We start from the raw sequence: 22631 nt of genomic DNA on the forward strand, positions 1-22631 counted from the left end.
CCGTTAAAAGCGCAGAGAGCATCATGAAGAACAAGGAACACACCAGGCAGGTCCGAGATACTGTTGTGAAGAAGTTTAAAGCCGGATTTGGATACAAAAAGATTTCCCAAGCTTTAAACATCCCAAGGAGCACTGTGCAAGCGAAAATATTGAAATGGAAGGAGTATCAGACCACTGAAATCTACCAAGACCTGGCCGTCCCTCTAAACTTTCAGCTCATACAAGGAGAAGACTGATCAGAGATGCAGCCAAGAGGCCCATGATCACTCTGGATGAACTGCAGAGATCTACAGCTGAGGTGGGAGACTCTGTCCATAGGACAACAATCAGTCGTATATTGCACAAATCTGGCCTTTATGGAAGAGTGGCAAGAAGAAAGCCATTTCTTAAAGATATCCATAAAAAGTGTTTAAAGTTTGCCACAAGCCACCTGGGAGACACACCAAACATGTGGAAGAAGGTGCTCTGGTCAGATCAAACCAAAATTGAACTTTTTGGCAACAATGCAAAACGTTATGTTTGGCGTAAAAGCAACACAGCTGAACACACCATCCCCACTGTCAAACATGGTGGTGGCAGCATCATGGTTTGGGCCTGCTTTTCTTCAGCAGGGACAGGGAAGATGGTTAAAATTGATGGGAAGATGGATGGAGCCAAATACAGGACCATTCTGGAAGAAAACCTGATGGAGTCTGCAAAAGACCTGAGACTGGGACGGAGATTTGTCTTCCAACAAGACAATGATCCAAAACATAAAGCAAAATCTACAATGGAATGGTTCAAAAATAAACATATCCAGGTGTTAGAATGGCCAAGTCAAAGTCCAGACCTGAATCCAATCGAGAATCTGTGGAAAACTGAAAACTGCTGTTCACAAATGCTCTCCATCCAACCTCACTGAGCTCGAGCTGTTTTGCAAGGAGGAATGGGAAAAAATGTCAGTCTCTCGATGTGCAAAACTGATAGAGACATACCCCAAGCGACTTACAGCTGTAATCGCAGCAAAAGGTGGCGCTACAAAGTATTAACTTAAGGGGGCTGAATAATTTTGCACGCCCAATTTTTCAGTTTTTGATTTGTTAAAAAAGTTTTAAATATCCAATAAATGTCGTTCCACTTCACGATTGTGTCCCACTTGTTGTTGATTCTTCACAAAAAATACAGTTTTATATCTATGTTTGAAGCCTGAAATGTGGCTAAAGGTCGCAAAGTTCAAGGGGGCCGAATACTTTTGCAAGGCACTGTATATATAATCACACACAGTGCATTCGGAAAGTATTCTGACCCCATGACTTTTTCCACATTTTGTTACGTTACAGCCTTATTGTAAAATTGATTAAACACTTCCCATAATGAAAAGGAAAAACTGTTTTTAGAATTGTTTGCAAATGTTTAAGAAACTGTCACATTTACATAAGTATTCAGACCCTTTATTCAGTACTTTGATAAAGAAGCTTTGGCAGCGATTACTTCCTTGAATCTTCTTGGGTATGACGCTACAAGCTTGGCACACCTGTATTTGGGGAGTTTCTCCCATTCTTCTCTGCAATTCCTCTCAAGCTCTGTCAGGTTAGATGGGGAGTGTCGCTGCACAGCTATTTTCAGGTCTCTCCAGAGATGTTTGATCGGGTTTAAGTTCGGGCTCTGGCTGGGCCATTCAAGGACATTCAGAGACTTGTCCCTAAGTCACTCCTGCGTTGTCTTGGCTGTGTGCTTAGGGTCGTTTTCCTGTTGGAAGGTGAACCTTTGCACCAGTCTAAGGTCCTGAGCACTCTGGAGCAGGTTTTCATCAAGGATTTCTCTGTACTTTGCTCCGTTCATCTTTCTCTCGATCCTGACTAGTCTCCCAGTCCCTGCCACTGAAAAACATCCCACAGCATGATGCTGACACCACTATGCTTCACTGTAGGGATGGTGCCAGGTTTCAGGTTACTCCAGATGTGACGCTTGGCATTCAGGCTAGAGAATCATGGTTCTCATGGTCTGAGAGTCTTGGGTGCCTTTTGGCAAACTCCAATTGGGCTTTTGTGCCTTTTTAGTGAGGAGTGGCTGCTGTCTGGCCACTACCATAAAGGCCTGATTGGTGGATTGCTGCAGAGATGGTTGTCCTACTGGAAGGTTCTCCCATCTCCACAGAAACTCTGGAGCTCTGTCAGTGACCATTGGGTTCTTGGTCACCTCCCTGACCAAGGCCCTTCTCCCCAGATTGCTCAGTTTGGCAGGGCAGCCAGCACTAGGAAGAGTCTTGATGATTCCAAACTTCTTCCATTTAATGATGGAGGCCACTGTGTTCTTGGGAACCTTCAATGCTGCAGAAATGTTTTGGTACCCTTCCCCAGATCTGTGCCTCGACACAATCCTGTCTCAGATCTACAGACAATTCCTTCGACCTCATGGCTTGGTTTTTGCTCTGACATGCACTGTCAACTGTGGGACCTTTTTATATAGACAGGTGTGTGCCTTTCTAAATCATGTCCAATCAATTGAATTTATCACAGTTGGACTCCAATCATGTTGTAGAAACACCTCAAGGATGATCAATGGAAACAGGATGCAGCTGATCTCAATTATGAGTCTCAATGGGTCTGAATAGTTATGTAAATAAGGTATTTGTTGTATTTTTAATACATTTGCAAAAATATCTAAACCTGTTTTTGCTTTGTCATTATGGGGTATTTTGTGTAGATTGACAATTTTAGAATAAGGCTGTAACGTAATACAATGTGGAAGAATTTGAATAGTATACACTGCCAGGGTTGTCCTCTCTCACAGGCCAATCACAATAAAGCAATCTCTGTATGTTTCTTCGTCTTTTTGGCAGGCAAGCCCAAGCTTGGCCGAGAGCTGGGGCGGGGTCAGTATGGAGTGGTCTATCTGTGTGACAGCTGGGGGGGACGCTACCCCTGCGCTCTGAAGTCTGTGGTACCGCCCGACGACAAGCACTGGAACGATCTGGCTCTAGAGTTTCACTACACCAGGTGAGACGGCCCAGCCAGCAGAGAGGGAAGGATTTAAAGACAACCTGCTGCTTTGGCTTGTCATATATGGTCACACCTGTGCCATGGATTTCAGCCATACCCTTTTAGTTTGTAGTTTCAACCATAGTTTGTCCTAGCATTTCAATACAGCACGCCTTTAAACTGAGACCTGAGGTAGTAATAGAAAGTTTAAAGAAAAGTTTACTTATTTTTTGATATTGAAATTTGGCTCTACTCAAGTGAAGAATAGTCCTCCAATAACCAACAGTGGTGCGACTCATTTGTCATCAACTAAACTCTTCTTTATTGGTGGTGACGTGACAGGTCTTTGTATAGCGCATGTACTGGATAAATCGGCACACCCTCTAGGACACGCAATGGGCTCATTTGAGTAGTAAGGCGCAAGCTACCGACTAGACAAAAGTTGAGTGAAGTCGGGGGAGTTGAATCTGCAACATCAGAAAGTCGGAAACGGATGTGGTTTTCCAACATCTAGGCTCAGTGCCACATGGCAGTGTTGCAATTGTTTCTAAATGTTTTTCTTTGTAATATTGAATTAAACATGTCTCCAACCCCCATATCACACACTCAAACTGTACATATGTGTGTACATCGTACTATCAATTGGTGAGACTCAAATCACATTTAATTGCACATAACCACTGTATACGTGAATCACGGCAAAGTTGGTTCCTGTTTCAGTCACGTCTTTGGTCAAGTTCGGGTGGGTTAAACAAAAACACCTTAATTATTGGTTGACAATAGACCCTCTGACAATGCAGGTGAGGAAGTTGAAGAAATTTGCAGTCAGTACTTCATGACCTTTGATCACATGGTTTTCGGTTAATGTAGTTGTCGTGTAGGTGCAAGTTGGGCAATTTGTATCCCCATAATGCAACACATTTTAAGGTGGTGACCACTTGACAAAAGTGATCTGCTCGGACACGCCCATAGATTTGGGTTATCAATTCATTTTGGCCCGCTGCCATACTGCCTGTGGCGCCCTGCGCTACAAGTCCCAGCATGCACTGCCAACGTGCTGCATGCCAAACGGCAGTGCATTGGAGTGTCTGAAAGTGGGTGTGTCAACAGAAGTAGGAGGATCAACAAGTTGGGTTATGGAAAGCGAATCAGCTAATTTAGCAGACTCATTTTAGCTAAGCCTAGGCCTTTTCCTAAATGTCAACTCATTCTCCAAACCTGTCACATTAATGATCCTAACCTCCTACGTTAGTTCTCTTAACCTGCAATGTAAACATTGAGCTGACCAGAGGTGCACCTGGATATGGCCGGTCTAACCAATAATGGAGTGCAGGATGTTACACCAGTTGCTGTTGATCCACCCACTGATGTTACAGACACAGCTGTTGATCAACCCACTTCTTTTGCAACGCCCACTTTTTTAAACACTCCAAGTATGCAGTTACCCATATATGGTACATTGCCACACACACCTCCATTACCGTTCTTCTGGCAGCACGATTGCAGATTGTCTTTTTCAAAATAAGGGCCCCCCTACAAAGACATGTTAAACCCTGTTTTTAACAGCATTGCAACCATCTTTTTAAAAAGAATGCATTGATAATTTGGCATTTTTATATTGTATTTATACCAGCTTTTATTTGGAAAGTTTACACCAATATTGGTTTGTTGAAAGCTGTGTAGGCTATATGTTATGCAGTTTTAATAAAATACAAATATATGTAATTGGATTTAGTCAGAGTACAAAACTTAGACTAATTTATTTTGCTGAGCAATTTGTTTTTATTTTATTTGACTAGTTAAATAAAAAGGGTTAAGTCAGTTTAGAACAAATTCTTATTTACAATGACTGCCTACCCCGGCAAAACCTGAACGACGCTGGGCCAATTGCGCCGCTCAATCATGGCCTGATGTGATGCAGCCTGGATTTGAACCAGGGACTGCAGTGATGCCTCTTGCACTGAGATGCAGTGCCTTAGACCGCTGCGCCACTCGGGAGCCCGCACCCGGGTTTAATACGGAGCTGGTGACTCCTTACTCCATTCACTTCACTGCAATGCAATACACGGCATATTAATTATACACTGTGCATTCAGAAAGCATTCAGACCCCTTGACATTTTCCACATTTTGTTACGTTACAGCCTTATTCTAAAAATGTATTAAAAATATATATCCTAGTCAATCTGCACACAATACCACATAATGACAAAGTGAGAAGTTTAAAAATATATATTTTTATTAAACAAACATTCCGACCCTTTGCTATGAGACTCGCAATTGAGCTCCGGTGCATCTTGTTTCCATTGATCATCCTTGAGATGTTTCTACAACTTGATTGGAGTCCACCTATGGTAAATTCAATTGCTTGGACATGATTTGGAAAGGCACACACCTGTTTTATATAAGGTCCCACATAGTGCATGTCTGAGCAAAAACCAAGCTATGGGGTCGAAGGAATTGTTCATAAAGCTCACAGGATTGTTTCGAGGTACAGATCTTGGGAATGCTACCAAAGAAAGTCTGCAGCATTTACGGTCCCCAAGAACAGTGGCCTCCATTCTTAAATGGAGGAAGTTTGGAACCCCCAAACCTGAGCAATTGGGGGAAAGGGCCTTGGTCAGGGAGGTGACCAATAACCTGATGGTCACTCTGACAGCTCTAGAGAGCCTCTGAAGATGGGAGAACCTTCCAGAAGGACAACCATCTCTGCAGCACTCCACCAATTAGGCCTTTATGGTAGAGTGGCCAGACGGACGCCACTGCTCAGTAAAAGGCACATGACAGCCCGCTTGGAGTTTGCCAAAAGGCACCTAAAGGACTCTGACCATGAGAAACAAGATTCTCTGGTTTGATGAAACCAAGTTTGAACTCTTTGGCCTGAATGCCAAGCATCACGTCTGGAGGAAATCTGGAACCATCCCTACAGTGAAGCGTGGTGGCAGCATCATGCTGTGGGGATGTTTTTCAGTGGCAGGGACTGGGAGACTAGTCTGGATCGAGGGAAAGATGAACGGAGTAAAGTACTGAGAGATCCTTGATGAAAACCTGCTCAGGACCTCAGACTGGGTGGCGAAGGTTCACGTTCCAACAGGACGACAACAACCCTAAGCACACAGCCAAGACAATGCAGGAGTGGCTTTGGGACAAGTCTCTGAATGTCCTTGAGTGGCCCAGTCAGAGCCCGGACTTGAACCCGGTCGAACGTCTCTGGAGAGACCTGAAAATAGCTGTGCAGCGACGCTCCTCATCCAGCTTGAGAGGATCTGCAGAGAAGAATGGGAGAAACTACCCAAATACAGATGTGTCAAGCTTGTCGCGTCATACCCAAGAGGACTCTCAGCCAAAGGTGCTTTAACAGGTACTGCGTAAAGCGTCTGAATACTTATGTAAATGTGATATTTCACTTTTTATTTAATTTGCCAAACTTCATAACTTGTTTTTGCTTTGTCATTATGGAGTATTGTATGTAGATTTAATCCATTTTCTTATAAGTCCCATTTATAGCATGAGGGGAGGAGGGAAAGTGCAGACACACCATATTCCTAGGCTACTAAAATGTTGCAGTCTGGCTTCGGTTTTTAAAGCTTGACAATGAATAACCAAAAGAGAACCTGCAACAGAACACCATGCAAAGCAATGCTGCATTTTAACTATAAATCTTACAACTTACCTAGCTACCTTTTTGTTATTTACAGTTTTGAAATACTTTTTGATTAGGCTCAAAGCATACTATGCACATCTGCAAGTAGGCCTATATTAGCAAAGGCTTGACAAATAGGCCTATATTTACTATGTTAAAATGCTATATCAAATCACATTTTATTTGTCACATGCTTTGTAAACAAAATATGTCGACTAACAGTGAAATGCTTACCTAGGGGTCCTTTTCCAACAATGGAGAGTTGAAAAATATACAATAACAAAATAGAAAGTGACGCAAGGAATAAGTACACATTTAATAACAATAACATGGCTATATTCATGGAGTACCAGTACTGATTTGATGTGCAGGGGTAGGAGGTCATTTTCTGCATTTTGTGTTATAGCCTGAATTGATTAAATTGGGAGATTTTTGTCACTGGCCTTCACACAATACCTTGTAATGCCAAAGTGGAATTGTTTTTTGAAATTTGTACACACTAATTACAAATGGAAAAACTTAAATGTCTTGACTCTAAGTATTCAGCTCCTCCTTTGTTATGGCCAGCTTAAATCTGTTCAGGGGTAGAAATGTGCTTAAGTCACAAGTTGCATGGACTGTGTAATAATGGTTTTTAATATGATTTTTGAATGACTACCTCATCTCTGTACACCACACATACAATTATCTGTAAGGTTCCTCAGTCGAGCAGTGAATTTCATACACAGACCAGGGAGGTTTTCCAATGCCTCGCCAAGAAGGGCACCTAACGATAGATGGGTAAACAATTTTAAAAGCACACATTGAATATCCCTTTGAACATGAAGTAATTAATTACACTTTGGATGGTGAATCAATACACCCAGTCACTACAAAGACACAGGCGCCCTTCCTAACTCAGTTACCTTAGAGGAAGGAAACCGCTCAGGGATTTCACCATGAGGCCATGGTGACTTTAAAACAGTTAATGCCATAGTCATTGTGGAAATTGACCCACAAAGAGCCTATTGTGAATAACCCATATATATATATATATATATATATATATATAATGTGTGTGTATATAAAAAAGCTTGTTTTACTCAGTTTCTAAACAAATAAAATTTAACCAATCACTATGGCCTCAAAACATAGTTAAAACTATATAATTTTGATATCATGGATGGTCAGTCCTTGCATCCATTTTTAGAGAAGTTATTTCTCCAGCCCATCCCTCAGCTTAGTACTGCACTAAGGCCGGTGAGACTGCTTTGTTATTGTTTCTACCGCTATATTGCTGCTTTAAAGCTCACTAATGCAGGTCATGGAGAAGTAACTTCTCATGTGGCCAGATTTCAGTGTTGGGACTGGTCTGCCCCCCTGTGGCTGTCAGAAGAATTTCATACACATGCAGCTGGAAAGGAAAAGTTGTGTGTGCTAGTGAGCACTGTAAAAAGATTAGGAAACTACATTTCCACTTACACAAGAGGGTAGGATGTAATATGATAATTGAAGACCTTATTTCTCCTACTCTATTGTGAATGGCTGCAGGTCCCTCCCTAAACATGAGCGTCTGGTGGATCTCCACGGCTCGGTGATTGACCACACTTACGGTGGGGGCTCCAGCATTGCTGTGCTGCTCATAATGGAGAGGCTTCACAGAGACCTCTACACAGGCTTGAAGGTAACCATATCTACCATGTACTCTATATCTATTATATCACAGGTCTGCCTGATCCCATGCCTCAGTGTCTCCTTTTCCTCTCTCTCCCAGGCTGGTTTATCACTAAAGGAGAGACTCCGGATCGCTCTGGACGTGGTGGAAGGCATTCGTTTCCTGCATGGTCAGGGGCTTCTACACCGAGACATTAAACTAAAGAACGTTCTAGTGAGTAAGGGTTAAAGGTGCTTTCTCTAATCATGCTGAATGTGTAACACTAGTGTTGTTTACCACATTGTAAAATCATATCACTTCAATTGTTTCCATTGATTTAATTTTAGACGTAGTTCTAATGTTGAACTGAGTTCAACTGTGGTCATGGCTGACTGGCCACAGTAGAAACTCTCTCCAGCACCACACACCAATGAATTCCTCATTATTTCAGCATTCATATTCCGGCTGTGCTGCTTGCTTATGTAAGAATAGCCCCTCCCTGCTTACACAGTATGATGATGTTTGGCGGTGGAATGAAAGGGCTGGGTTTTAGTGAATAAACAAGTTGTAGGTGTGTTGAGGCTTGGCCCCTCAGAACATGCTCCATGGCTAAATATGTGGTTGCTTCATATTGTGTATTTACGGTCTTATGTATTGCGTTCTCAACAATGTTAGTCCATTATAGCCTGGTTAGTTAAATATGGTGAACATTTTTGTAGTCCACATGTTCTAATTGCATTGCTAAACAGGCTATAGCATTCACACTGATCTAGGGGCTAGGCATACTGTAAATGGCTAGAGCATTCACACTGATCTAGGGGCTAGGCATACTGTAAATGGCTAGAGCATTCACACTGATCTAGGGGCTAGGCATACTGTAAATGGCTAGAGCATTCACACTGATCTAGGGGCTAGGCATACTGTAAATGGCTAGAGCATTCACACTGATCTAGGGGCTAGGCATACTGTAAATGGCTAGAGCATTCACACTGATCTAGGGGCTAGGCATACTGTAAATGGCTAGAGCATTCACACTGATCTAGGGGCTAGGCATACTGTAAATGGCTAGAGCATTCACACTGATCTAGGGGCTAGGCATACTGTAAATGGCTAGAGCATTCACACTGATCTAGGGGCTAGGCATACTGTAAATGGCTAGAGCATTCACACTGATCTAGGGGCTAGGCATACTGTAAATGGCTAGAGCATTCACACTGATCTAGGGGCTAGGCATACTGTAAATGGCTAGAGCATTCACTGATCTAGGGGCTAGGCATACTGTAAATTGCAGTCTGGACAAACGTAGTTATTAAGCTATTAAGGCTGGAAAAGACGGTGTATAATTCTAATCAAATTCTGATAACAAAGCTTGTTTTAAATAGGCTATGACTAAATACAGTTTTACATTTGAGTAATTTAGCAGAAATCTTATCCAGAGCGATGTAGTTAGTGCATTTATCTTAAGATTGCTAGGTGGGACAACCACTAATCAGTCTTATTGGTAAGTACATTTTCCCTCAAGGCAGTGATCAGCGCACATCCAAACATTTCACGCAAGCTGGATAAAGATCCAATATAAATAGAAAGGGGGAATGTTCACTCACCATTTTTCTGCTTGCAAATGTAATGTTTTATAAACATAATGGAACCATCTTCCAGATCATATTTTTGCTTCTCCAGAAATAGCAGACAAAATGTAATTGCATTTGAGCAATGTTCTTTCTAATAAGTTTGATCTTGTTTTTTGTTTAATTTGATTATAAAACGGTCTGCTTTCTAAACCAACTATTTCTAAATTGGATCGGGTCAGAAGCATGATATCATGAATCGCTTATTTTCCATTGCAGTGTGGCGCAACATAGTCTCGCATTATTCTGTACGTAAATCCGGGACACTATATTTAGTATGTTATGTTACGTTTCCTATGGTACCTATTAATTTGTGGTTGTCCAACCATTTTGTATGATGTGTAACCAATTACAATTTGTATTATGTTACAAATTTGCTAGCTAACGTTAGCTAAGCTAGTGGTTAGGGTTAATTTTAGAAGTTTGGCTAAAGGGTTAGCTAAAATGTTGTCTTTGCAAAGTAGCTAAAAAGTAGTTGGAAAGTTGCTAATTAGTTTAAATGCTAAAGTTATTTAACCTTTGGGTTGCTAGACATTTGTGTTATGTAACATATCGTACTAATTTGACTGGCCCGGATTTACTATGTTACATGTAGTCTGTGCACACGTAGGCCTACATGTCTTTACACACAACATTTGCATGTCTATACAAAATACTCGGCGCCTGTCAATTGTATCGTTACCTATGTGTGAGGCAGATTATAAAACCAATCTGCTGTTGATATAGCATTCTAGGAGGTTTGGAGCACAGTTCTTTGGTAATTGAACGAGGCGTGCTCTTTGAAAATGGGGATGGATAAAATGCTCGAACAAGCTAAATGAATTATTTGTGTTAATAGTGAAAAAGCATGAGGGCAAAAACCTAACATATTTCAAAGCACTCTGACCATTTAAACCCCTTTTCTTTAGAGGCTACTTGGCTAATGGCCTGGTTAAAGAAGCACCTATGCGATGCTGCTAAACAAGCCTTGATTAAGGGGCTTGCTAAACAAGCCTTGATTAAGGCTAAGCTTGGTTTTTAATCCAATTAAACGGAATGGGGGAAGAGGAAACAATCGTTTGTTTCTAAATACGAGATTCACCGGCACAAAATGCGTATCTCTTTTGCGCTTCCGTTCTCTAAATCAATTTTATTACTGTTAAGACCAGCAAAAAGCAGGTCTTAACTTCCCATTAGCGCTGAATGAAATTGTCATGTTTTGAATGTGTTAAGGACACACCTCATATGTCCACCACTCCCACCTCAGTGCAAGTGAGCTGATGTTAGATAGGTAAAATGCCAGTGCACCAGTTTTTACATGATGAAATTGCAAACTAATGTGCCGTTTGACACTTGTGTCTCCTTAGCGCCAGCCGCAAATCGAGTTCTGTATGTGCAAGACCTCGTGTATCCTTTGAGAAACCAATATTTATGATCCTGACATGTCACGTCTTGTACACATGTTCCTAATGTGTTCCGCTCCTCTGGCCCTCAGTTGGACAAGCAGAACCGGGCCAAGATCACAGACCTGGGCTTCTGTAAGCCAGAGGCCATGATGTCTGGCAGCATCGTAGGAACCCCCATCCACATGGCCCCAGAGCTCTTTACAGGTCAAATATCCTGTTACTCAGTCATAGTATTGTATCATAGACCACCTCTCATTCTAGGCTCTTTGATTTAACCACAAGTCTGACCTCTTTCTTCAGGAAAGTATGATAATTCTGTGGACGTCTATGCCTTTGGAATCCTGTTCTGGTATCTCTGCACTGGCTCTGTCAAACTCCCAGAGTCCTTTGAGAAATGCTCCAGCAAGGACCAGTTGTGGAATAACGTTAAAAAAGGTAATGTAGACCCATATCTAAAATACTAATTCAACTGGATATGATCAAGATTTCAGTAACACTTGTATTTTATCCAGGACTTAGTGTGTAGTTTCTGTTGACTGAATTGGGCTAGAGGGCTGCCAGGGCCTCAATTGTGCCCATGTTTTCAGGCGCGAGGCCCGAGCGTTTGGCCAGCTTTGATGAGGAATGCTGGCAGCTGATGGAGGCCTGCTGGAATGGAGACCCTTCCCAGAGGCCCCTGCTCGGTATCGTAGAGCCCAGCCTGCAAAGCATCATGATACGGCTTTGTAAATGTGGCTCGCATCAGAAAAGCAGCAGCCTGGAGGACTCAAACTGACACAAGCGGACCAGACTGTTGCAAAGGATTATGGTCAAAAAAAAAAAAAGATATGACCAAGACAGTTTCCTCTTCCTTTAAAGGAGTTAAATATACACTATTTAAGATGAACTGAAACTGGACAAACATGTTCACATGTTTATGTCGTGTGTATTTGTATAGTACAAACTGTCTAGTGTACACTATGCTTTCCTCCATGCTAATTGTTACTAGATATGAAATGTTAAAAAAAATATATATAATTTTAGATTGTATTAATTGAATTCCTGCATCTATGCAATTCCAACTTTTTTTTAATAAATGATTTTGACAAAATAATCACTCTTTACATAGGGTTCTGTTGTATTTATGAAGATGCTGACATGGAATTGTTTTGCTATTTGACTCGAAGTATAAAAAAAAATATCCCATGGGTGAAGACCGGGTACAATGCACAGAAGCCCGCCTTAGTGTAGTCTCAATTTATGCTCTAGTCCCGGGGGGGCAGGCAACTTTTATACCTAAACTGTAATTGGAACAATGTGTCCCTCTCGCATTAGGTGGGAGCTGCAGCCCATTGAGGAAATACTCAGTGCAAGTTAACATTGTGTTTTGGTTGCAGTTCAGCATTCTGCTACATGTGACATCCATGGAATGCTCTTATTAGCCTATTTCCCCGGAAAGAAAAACAATACCACATCGAATGTGTGAATTCACAGAAAACTACAAGTCTTGGTTTTAAGCAGTTGATTGTCATAATTGGAGCGCAAAGCAAACTGTTTGTACAATCCAGATAATGGGAAAAAAGTTGCTACTCCCTATCTAGTGCTTCAGTTAAGTAAACAAACTGATTCACTAGGAACCTGAATGGTTGCACTCATTTGTAGGCTTGATTCAAATGTTAACCTTTATCATAGTGTTATTGGCAATGAACCTTGACAGTATCATGAATGCTTTCAGATGTCATTAGGGAGCACCAGTGCTGATAGAAAAATAACAGGTTCTCTTTCATACACAAATTGCCTGAACTGCTTTTTATAAGTGGGAATGTAGAGGTGTACAGTTTATGCAACATGATTCAATTGAAGATGAAGTATTAGTGTTTCTTTTTACAGAACTCTTCACAGTAAAATTGGAATACATGTCAGTATTACAGCACGTATTTTACAAAAACAATGGAACTATCTAATCTATAAAATACAAAGTCGCTGATTCAAATGAAAGCATATCCCCTTGGACAAAAACGTGAGCATTCTCAGAGTTTATACAAAAATTCACAAAAGTAAAGATATCAAAAGTTCTTGACACGCAGGCTCTTTTCCTCCAATGATAATGCAATAAAATGAAGGCGAAATGGTGGAGAAAGGCAGACATTCTCACTTCTAGTGTCTGTGTATGACAGCTGACTAGTCGCTGTTGCCTTTAAACATCCTTCAGTAGTGAGAGAAACTGTTTACAGAGTGCTTCCATTACGGGGCGTGACCCCATGGCCTACAGCCACACTTCAACAGGAGTCCTTTCCTCCAGTGTAGTGGTTTGGGTGGAGCTGTTCATCCCTCTGCAGAGACCTGTTCAGTCTAAAGACATTTTGTACTGACTCTTCCTGTCCACCAGCTCAGGCTGGCAGCTTCCTGAGACCGGAGTGGAGAAATGAGTTCTCTCTACAGCAAAACTCAAACGGACCTCAGTAGAATAACTAAATCCTTGAACAAAACAACTGTACAGGTGAGATTACAAACTAGTTAAGCTTCTTGAGGAAATTCCCTGAACTTTTAAAATCTTACAGCTAAATGACCCAGCCAAAGGAGGACTTCATTGTTCTTAATCTCCGGAGTTTGAAACATATAAACCACAATAAACAAAACTGAATCGGCTCCAGTAACTACCAGCACACCTGGCCGGGTAGTGTAAATTATTTTAAAAAGTGCATCACTTCAAGTATGTAAACAATGATTTACAAAGAGAGACTCATTCCATCAGTGTGCCTGGGCCCTTGCAGAGACTCCTGAGGTTTTGGCACTCTCACACACATTCATGCGCGCGTGCACTCAGAAAAAATTGGGGTTGGAGAGAGGGTACTTCATGGATCTCCAGGTGAGGAAAGTCCAACGCTCTCTGTTTTTCAGACATCAGCTCCTGTTACTCAGAGAAAAGTAAGCATGGCGATGAGGGCCGAGGCTCTATGACCTGCAAAGACACACCCCTCCGTCAGCCGGCTCATATGGAGGGGTTGCGGTGGCTGCTGGGAAAATGGAGGGTGGGTGGATGGGGAACAAACGTTACACAACACGGGGAAAACAGAAGGAACAGAAAACAATGAATGAGAATGATTCACGTACGTACACACAGTGTGAGAGGTGATAACCAAATTATATGGGATTATTATTTTGGTTATAAGGGATGAAGGATCGATCGATAAGAAGACAATGATCCTGATTTCAAATGAGGATCAAGTGCTTCAGTGAATAAAATTAAAGAATAGGAATCTATGTTTTTTGGAGGGAGAGAGAGAGAGGACAGATATTGATGGTTAGTAAACTACAATACTCTGCACTGTAGACACTGGTCATATAATGATTTTGCTTCTATTAAAGACACTTGTATTTAGCAATTTATATAATGGTTCCAAACAGTGTGTATTAACTCATCAAAAGTAGCTTTTACCAAGTCCCTCTGTTTATGGAACTAACAGTTTTTTGTTCACAACATGATAAAATCACCTGATCATGGGAGTTACTTGACGTCTGAGCTCATTGATGAGAATGTGACCGGTACTCTATATATTTGACTTTTAACAAGCTAGCATGCTAAAATCAACACTACATAGGCAAAGAAGAACAGGGGACAGACTACACACAATGGTGACGGGGGCACGACACATTCAGTGGGACATCAAATTGGTAGACTGGTGTGCAGAAAATATGACATGCAGTATACAACACAAAGCAACAAGTACTAACAAATATCTTAACTTCTATCTAAGAGCTGTTGCTTTGGATTATATGACATTCTGTTTGGACGTGAGTCATGTTTGGTGCTCGGTGTTGTGATGACACTCACTCTGACCCTGATGAGTCACCGTCCACTGTCCCCGCCTTGATGCTCATGGCAACACCATTCAGCTGATCTGGTAAGCTGGGTTTGGCCCCGCCCCCTCGGCTCTCACCGGAGGAGGAGCCCTGGGAGGAGGCGTGGCCAAGAGCGTTCTCGGACAGCTCGTTATGGATGCGGTTGATACCATTTCTCTCCGCAATGGGGGAGAGCTGCTTCTTCTTCAGGATTCCTGCATTTGAAAAGACACATCCTATCCTAAACATTTCTGAAGTTCTGGAAATCCCACCTCTACAAAGATATAGAGTGGAATAACATGTGGAATGTTGCAGCAGGGTTGACGTTAGGGTTTGTTGCTGACCTTTCTGTGGGTGTGCGCTAAGGTTGGGCAGACTGGGCAGCAGCATCACATGGTCCTTCCCATAGCCCTCTGCCTTGTCCCCTGGCCTGTCGTCTGGCATGCCTCGGTGGTCCCGTGTCTGGCCCAGTTCAGGGTTGCCCAGAGACTCTACTTTTAGCCTTCCTGCTCCCCCCAGGCCTTCACTGTTGCTAGCTGTCGTCACAAACTCCCCTGGCCAGTACAGCTTACTCAGGTTGTTATCTGACGAACACCCAGACAACTTTAAGACTACATCTTAAATGCTTGATGCATTACATCGTGGTGTAAGCTGTTGTCTTACAAGACCAGAATCGGGTAATTCAGGTGTTATTTATGCATGTTTAAGTAAGATTCATGTTCTGCTCAGAAGTGGATTCATTTAAACCCAGACAATTGTGTACAGTGTAGGTGTATTCTATTGAAGAGTTGTCTGGTATGTGTGTGATGTTTGGGTGTGGTATACTGTTAAAGCAGAAGTGTGTGAGCGGTATTATCAAGAGTGTTACTGCATGGGGCTGTGCTCACATACTACCTGCGTGTGGTCTACTGAGAGTGAGGTATTATAGGTGTGAGGTCGTATAGAGTTGGTGACTCGGTGTATTATAGATGTGAGGTCATACCCTGAGGGTGTGGTCTCTTAGACACATTGGATGCCATGCTTTCCCAGCATTCATCTGGTGGGTAGGGCCCCTCCTCCTCGCTGTCAGAGGAGTGTGTGGAGGCGTACGATCCGCTCTGGTCATCCTCCAGAGACAGGTCACTGTCCGAGTCCGAGTCGTGATCTGTTGTTGCACACACACAAGTTAAGATGATGACAAATGAGTGTTGTGGAGATACAGTGCCTTGCGAAAGTATTCGGCCCCCTGAAACTTTGCGACCTTTTGCCACATTTCAGGCTTCAAACATAAAGATATAAAACTGTATTTTCAACAACAAGTGGGACACAATCATGAAGTGGAATGACATTTATTGGATATTTCAAACTTTTTTAACAAATCAAAAACTGAAAAATTGGGCGTGCAAAATTATTCAGCCCCTTTACTTTCAGTGCAGCAAACTCTCTCCAGAAGTTCAGTGAGGATCTCTGAATGATCCAATGTTGACCTAAATGACTAATGATGATAAATACAATCCACCTGTGTGTAATCAAGTCTCCGTAAAAATGCACCTGCACTGTGATAGTCTCAGAGGTCCGTCAAAAGCGCAGAGAGCATCATGAAGAACAAGGAACACACCAGGCAGGTCCGAGATAATGTTGTGAAGAAGTTTAAAGCAGGATTTGGATACAAAAAGACTTTCCAAGCTTTAAACATCACAATGAGCACTGTGCAAGCGATAATATTGAAATGGAAGGAGTTTCAGACCACTGCAAATCTACCAAGACCTGGCCGTCCCTCTAAACTTTCAGCTCATACAAGGAGAAGACTGATCAGAGATGCAGCCAAGAGGCCCATGATCACTCTGGATGAACTGCAGAGATCTACAGCTAAGGTGGGAGACTCTGTCCATAGGACAACAATCAGTCGTATATTGCACAAATCTGGCCTTTATGGAAGAGTGGCAAGAAGAAAGCCATTTCTTAAAGATATCCATAAAAAGTGTCGTTTAAAGTTTGCCACAAGCCACCTGCGAGACACACCAAACATGTGGAAGAAGGTGCTCTGGTCAGATGAAACCAAAATTGAACTTTTTGGCAACAATGCAAAACGTTATGTTTGGCGTAAAAGCAACACAGCTGAACACACCATCCCCACTGTCAAACATGGTGGTGGCAGCATCATGGTTTGGGCCTGCTTTTCTTCAGCAGGGACAGGGAAGATGGTTAAAATTGATGGGAAGATGGATGGAGCCAAATACAGGACCATTCTGGAAGAAAACCTGATGGAGTCTGCAAAAGACCTGAGACTGGGACGGAGATTTGTCTTCCAACAAGACAATGATCCAAAACATAAAGCAAAATCTACAATGGAATGGTTCAAAAATAAACATATCCAGGTGTTAGAATGGCCAAGTCAAAGTCCAGACCTGAATCCAATCGAGAATCTGTGGAAAGAACTGAAAACTGCTGTTCACAAATGCTCTCCATCCAACTTCACTGAGCTCGAGCTGTTTTGCAAGGAGGAATGGGAAAAAATACAAAGTATTAACTTAAGGGGGCTGAATAATTGTGCACGCCCAATTTTTCAGTTTTTGATTTGTTAAAAAAGTTTGAAATATCCAATAAATGTCGTTCCACTTCATGATTGTGTCCCACTTGTTGTTGATTCTTCACAAAAAAATACAGTTTTATATCTTTATGTTTGAAGCCTGAAATGTGGCAAAAGGTCGCAAAGTTCAAGGGGGCCGAATACTTTCGCAAGGCACTGTATACATACATTGACCATATGAAATGAATACTCTGTATGCCTCTCTGTGTTTGAGCTATGCACCAAAGCTGCTAAAAGGCAGTCACAGTGATCCTAATGACATTCAAATGGGAGACCTACCATCTAAATGCTCTTTAGTTTCATGGAAGAGTGAGCCGTGCTCGTTCAGAGCGATGTGTACCTGGCTATTATTCAGGCCACCATCATCCCTGAAAAACACAACAGAACTTGTAGCAGGACAAACAAAGCCCTGGTCTCCTCAATGTAAGTTTGTATGTGGCTTTGAAAGGGGTGTTCTATCTGTATTACAGTACATAACAATGACCATCATAAAACCCACACATTTTCAATTAACCTGGAAAGAAAACTTTTTCTAGTACAAAATGATGCAGGAGGACCTAAACAGCATGTGTCAATGGGGCCTGTTGTTTCCCTCTGTGCTTACCGTACCTGAGGACAAAGGGGACATAGCTCTGCTGGCTCTTGCCGCTCTGCAGGGTGTCGTTCAGAGAGACACTGGAGTCTCCAAACGGCAAGTGGTACAGTCTGCCATCCATGTAGCTGGTGTTACAGTTATACGACTGGAGGAGGAGGAGAGGAAGAAAAGAGGAGAGGTATAAGTTAGTAGGTAGTATTCTGTTTTATTTGTTTGGTGCTTTAGTTAATGTCCTTAGTAATATAAGTCCAAGCATAAAGATGATGAAGGGGGCCTACAGCTGTGCATGTCTGTACTAGGCCTTGGATGACTGATGACGTCCCTATACAGTACGAGAGATTTACCGAGGGCTTGGACTTGATCATGTGATCCGGGCGTTTGCGGCTGCAGCAGTAGCGCATGGCGTTCCTCGCCTCCTTGTTGAACACAATGCGGAAGAAGAAGATGAAGGGACCCTGGAATAGACAGACCAAATAATGTCAATGGAGCAAGGATACTGACAGTCAAACTAGTGACTAAGTCTTTAAATTGTGGTTTAAGTTAAACAAAAACAGTGTTTACTTGAAGGCAGTTGAATCCAGCAAACAAGTAGTGGAAGATGATCATGTCACTGTTGACTGAGAGTATAGCTAACAGACATGTGACCGTGACCAGGAGGAGAACCCCACATGACGTCCTCAGCCCAGAGCTAGACACAAACAGACAGAAAGACACACGTAAGATGAGAACATCACAAAGGTTACATTAGGATAAGTGAGTTCAGAGGATATAGAAATATGTTTTTCACTTTTATGCAATCCATCATGAGCCAACAACCACAGTTTAGTGAATTGGCAGCTTCACTCTCCATTCAATGACACAATGCACTCTCTAAAGTGCTGTAGTCATGTACCCTTGGTGTACAACAGCATGCCTGTGTTAATGACAGAATTTGTGTTGTTTTTAATTCAGGCAGCGGCAGGCAGAACACTCACATAGGGGGCTCTTTCTTTTCAAAGCTGTGGTGTCTCATGGAGCAGGATGCTCTGGAGGCCAGGATATACAGGAAGATGTTCATCTGGAAAACACAAAATACAATTAAACTATGTATTACTGTATAACATAAAGGCATACTATTATACAACTCTAGTATATACAGTACCGGTCAAAAGTTAAGACACCTACTCATTCCAGAGTTATTCTTTATTTTGACAATTTTCTACATTGTAGAATAATAGTGAAGACATCAAAACTATGAAATAACACATATGGAATCATGTAGTAACCAAAACAAAGTGTTAAACAAATATTTGAGATTCTTCAAACCCTTTGCCTTGATGACAGCTTTGCATTATTCTACAATGTAGAAAATAGTCAAACAAATAAATAAAAACTTTAATGAGTAGGTGTGTCCAAACTTGACTGGTACTGTAAATATCATACAATACACTGTATTAGAGATCTGATGAGGACGTGGAATGTACTCACAGACACCACCATGGCGATGGGCCCTGCCAAGCTCCAGATCAGAGTATCGTACACGGACAGCCAGCAGAAGTCTGGGTTCCCATAACCCTCTGGGTCCAGTCCGACCGCCAGGCCTGGACGACACAACCACCAAACACACCAGTAACTAACAAATAACTACAGTAAGGCTTTCAACCGTTCTAATTGGATACATGAGTTGGCATTGTGTCTGTGTGTTTGTGTGTGCATCAGTGTGTGTCAAGTTTGTATTGTTACGTGCACTAGTACAGTGAAATGCCTTTCTTGCTGGCTCTTTACCAATAATGCAGAACCAATATAACATTTTTAAAAAAGTCAAGTTGATCAAAAACAAGAAATTGAAATAAGAACACGAGAAAGTAAGTAACTTATATACAGGATCAGTTCCAGAGTCAGTGCCAATACCACATTTACAATGTGCAGGGATACTGGAGTGGTAGGGTTAGATATGTATAGGGGTAAGGTGACAGGGATACTGGAGTGGTAGGGTTAGATATGTATAGGGGTAAGGTGACAGGGATACTGGAGTGGTAGGGTTAGATATGTATAGGGGTAAGGTGACAGGGATACTGGAGTGGTAGGGTTAGATATGTATAGGGGTAAGGTGACAGGGATACTGGAGTGGTAGGGTTAGATATGTATAGGGGTAAGGTGACAGGGATACTGGAGTGGTAGGGTTAGATATGTATAGGGGTAAGGTGACAGGGATACTGGAGTGGTAGGGTTAGATATGTATAGGGGTAAGGTGACAGGGATACTGGAGTGGTAGGGTTAGATATGTATAGGGGTAAGGTGACAGGGATACTGGAGTGGTAGGGTTAGATATGTATAGGGGTAAGGTGACAGGGATACTGGAGTGGTAGGGTTAGATATGTATAGGGGTAAGGTGACAGGGATACTGGAGTGGTAGGGTTAGATATGTATAGGGGTAAGGTGACAGGGATACTGGAGTGGTAGGGTTAGATATGTATAGGGGTAAGGTGACAGGGATACTGGAGTGGTAGGGTTAGATATGTATAGGGGTAAGGTGACAGGGATACTGGAGTGGTAGGGTTAGATATGTATAGGGGTAAGGTGACAGGGATACTGGAGTGGTAGGGTTAGATATGTATAGGGGTAAGGTGACAGGGATACTGGAGTGGTAGGGTTAGATATGTATAGGGGTAAGGTGACAGGGATACTGGAGTGGTAGGGTTAGATATGTATAGGGGTAAGGTGACAGGGATACTGGAGTGGTAGGGTTAGATATGTATAGGGGTAAGGTGACAGGGATACTGGAGTGGTAGGGTTAGATATGTATAGGGGTAAGGTGACAGGGATACTGGAGTGGTAGGGTTAGATATGTATAGGGGTAAGGTGACAGGGATACTGGAGTGGTAGGGTTAGATATGTATAGGGGTAAGGTGACAGGGATACTGGAGTGGTAGGGTTAGATATGTATAGGGGTAAGGTGACAGGGATACTGGAGTGGTAGGGTTAGATATGTATAGGGGTAAGGTGACTTGGCATCAGGATATATGATAAACAGAGTAACAGCAGCGGATATGATTGTACGCGAGTGTGTGTGCGTAGAGTCAGTATGAATGTTTATGCATGTAATGTTTGTGTGAGAAAAGTATGTGTGTGTGTGTTGGGGTGTCAGTGTGTAGGATGTGCATAGAATGTGCATAAAGAAAGTTAAAATAGACAGGTCATTGCAGACAGTTCGTGTAGCTACTTAGCAGTCTTATGGCTCGGGAATAGAAGCTGTCAGACTTCATCCACCGCTACCGCTTGTCGTGCGGAAGCAGAGAGAACAGTTTATTGCTTGGGTGGCTTGAGTCTTTAACAATTTTTCTGATATAGAGGTCCTGGATGGCAGGGAGCTCAGCATCAATGATGTACTGGGCCGTACGCACTACCCTCTGTAGCGCCATGTGACGGAGGGCAGTGCACTTGCCATACAAAGCAGTGATGCAGCCAGTCAAGATGCTCTTCGTGGTGTAGCTGGTGAACTTTGAGAATTTGAGGGCCCATGCCAAATCTTTTCAACTTCCTGGGAGGGAAGTGGCGTTGTCGCGCCTGTTTGCGTGTGTGGACCATTTTAAGTCCTTAATGATTTGTACACCCAGAAACTTGAAGCTCTCGACCTGCTCTGCTGCAGCCCCGTCGATGGGGACGTGCTCGCCCCCGTTTCCTGTAGTCCACAATCAGCTCCTTGGTCTCACTGACGTTGAAGGAGAGGTTGTTGTCCTGGCACCACACTGTCGTCACTGACCTCCTCCCTGTAGGCTGTCTAATCGTCGCCGGTAATCAGGCCTACCCACTGTCATGTCGTCAGAAAACTTAATGGTATTGGAGTCGTGCGTGGCCACGCAGTCGTGGGTGAACCGGGAGTACAGGAGGGGACTAAGTATGCAACCCTGTGTGGCCCCCCATGTTGAGGGTCAGCGTAGCGGAGGTGATGTTGCCTACCCTTACCACCTGGGGTCGGTCCATCAGTGTGTGTGTGTGTGTGTAAGGATGTGTGTATTGTTCAGACCTGTGATGAAGGCAGGCACGCCCCAGCCGATCATGTAGTAGAATCGCATGGGTCCGTAGTTGATGTCTCGTATTTCGCTCAGCATGCGGTAGACGTGCAGGCCCTCCAGGAAGAGCCAGGAGAAGGTGCACAGGTAGAAAAAATGCAGCAGGATGGCGATGATTGTGCACACAAACTACAGACACGGGGGAGAGAGAGAGAGAGCGAGGGGGGGAGAGAGAGAGCGAGGGGGAGAGAGAGAGAGAGCGAGGGGGGGAGAGAGAGAGCGAGGGGGAGAGGAAGGGAACTTATTATACTCTATATTACAGGGCTCAAAGTGGGCAGAATGCTCTGATGATTTTTCCTTTGTTTTTAATCAGATCCATATCAGACAGCTATTCCAAACAGAGGA

At 42.8% G+C, this 22631-nt stretch overlaps 2 protein-coding genes across 2 annotated transcripts in view; one reads left to right on the forward strand and one right to left on the reverse strand.

Annotated features, from left to right (window-relative positions):
* LOC139371114 (dual serine/threonine and tyrosine protein kinase) overlaps positions 1-12152 on the forward strand; it is a 48370-nt gene extending 36218 nt beyond the window's left edge. Inside the window, exons 10-15 of the mRNA XM_071111192.1 lie at positions 2822-2978; positions 8133-8265; positions 8356-8469; positions 11338-11452; positions 11549-11683; positions 11836-12152. Coding sequence (XP_070967293.1) covers positions 2822-2978; positions 8133-8265; positions 8356-8469; positions 11338-11452; positions 11549-11683; positions 11836-12023 — 842 coding nt within the window. The 3' untranslated portion in view covers positions 12024-12152. The remainder of the gene's footprint in view (positions 1-2821; positions 2979-8132; positions 8266-8355; positions 8470-11337; positions 11453-11548; positions 11684-11835) is intronic.
* A 932-nt stretch (positions 12153-13084) lies between these two features.
* The window catches only part of LOC139371115 (cadherin, EGF LAG seven-pass G-type receptor 2), an 82909-nt gene continuing 73362 nt past the window's right edge, over positions 13085-22631 (reverse strand). Inside the window, exons 24-34 of the mRNA XM_071111193.1 lie at positions 22241-22415; positions 19702-19814; positions 19209-19291; positions 18796-18922; positions 18579-18689; positions 18249-18379; positions 17919-18007; positions 16053-16214; positions 15415-15654; positions 15063-15285; positions 13085-14244 (exon numbers count right to left, since the gene is read on the reverse strand). Of these exons, the coding sequence (XP_070967294.1) occupies positions 14220-14244; positions 15063-15285; positions 15415-15654; positions 16053-16214; positions 17919-18007; positions 18249-18379; positions 18579-18689; positions 18796-18922; positions 19209-19291; positions 19702-19814; positions 22241-22415 (1479 nt within the window). The 3' untranslated portion in view covers positions 13085-14219. The remainder of the gene's footprint in view (positions 14245-15062; positions 15286-15414; positions 15655-16052; positions 16215-17918; positions 18008-18248; positions 18380-18578; positions 18690-18795; positions 18923-19208; positions 19292-19701; positions 19815-22240; positions 22416-22631) is intronic.

This window comes from Oncorhynchus clarkii, chromosome 17 (genome assembly GCF_045791955.1).
Source record: "Oncorhynchus clarkii lewisi isolate Uvic-CL-2024 chromosome 17, UVic_Ocla_1.0, whole genome shotgun sequence".
Taxonomy (NCBI): domain Eukaryota; kingdom Metazoa; phylum Chordata; class Actinopteri; order Salmoniformes; family Salmonidae; genus Oncorhynchus; species Oncorhynchus clarkii.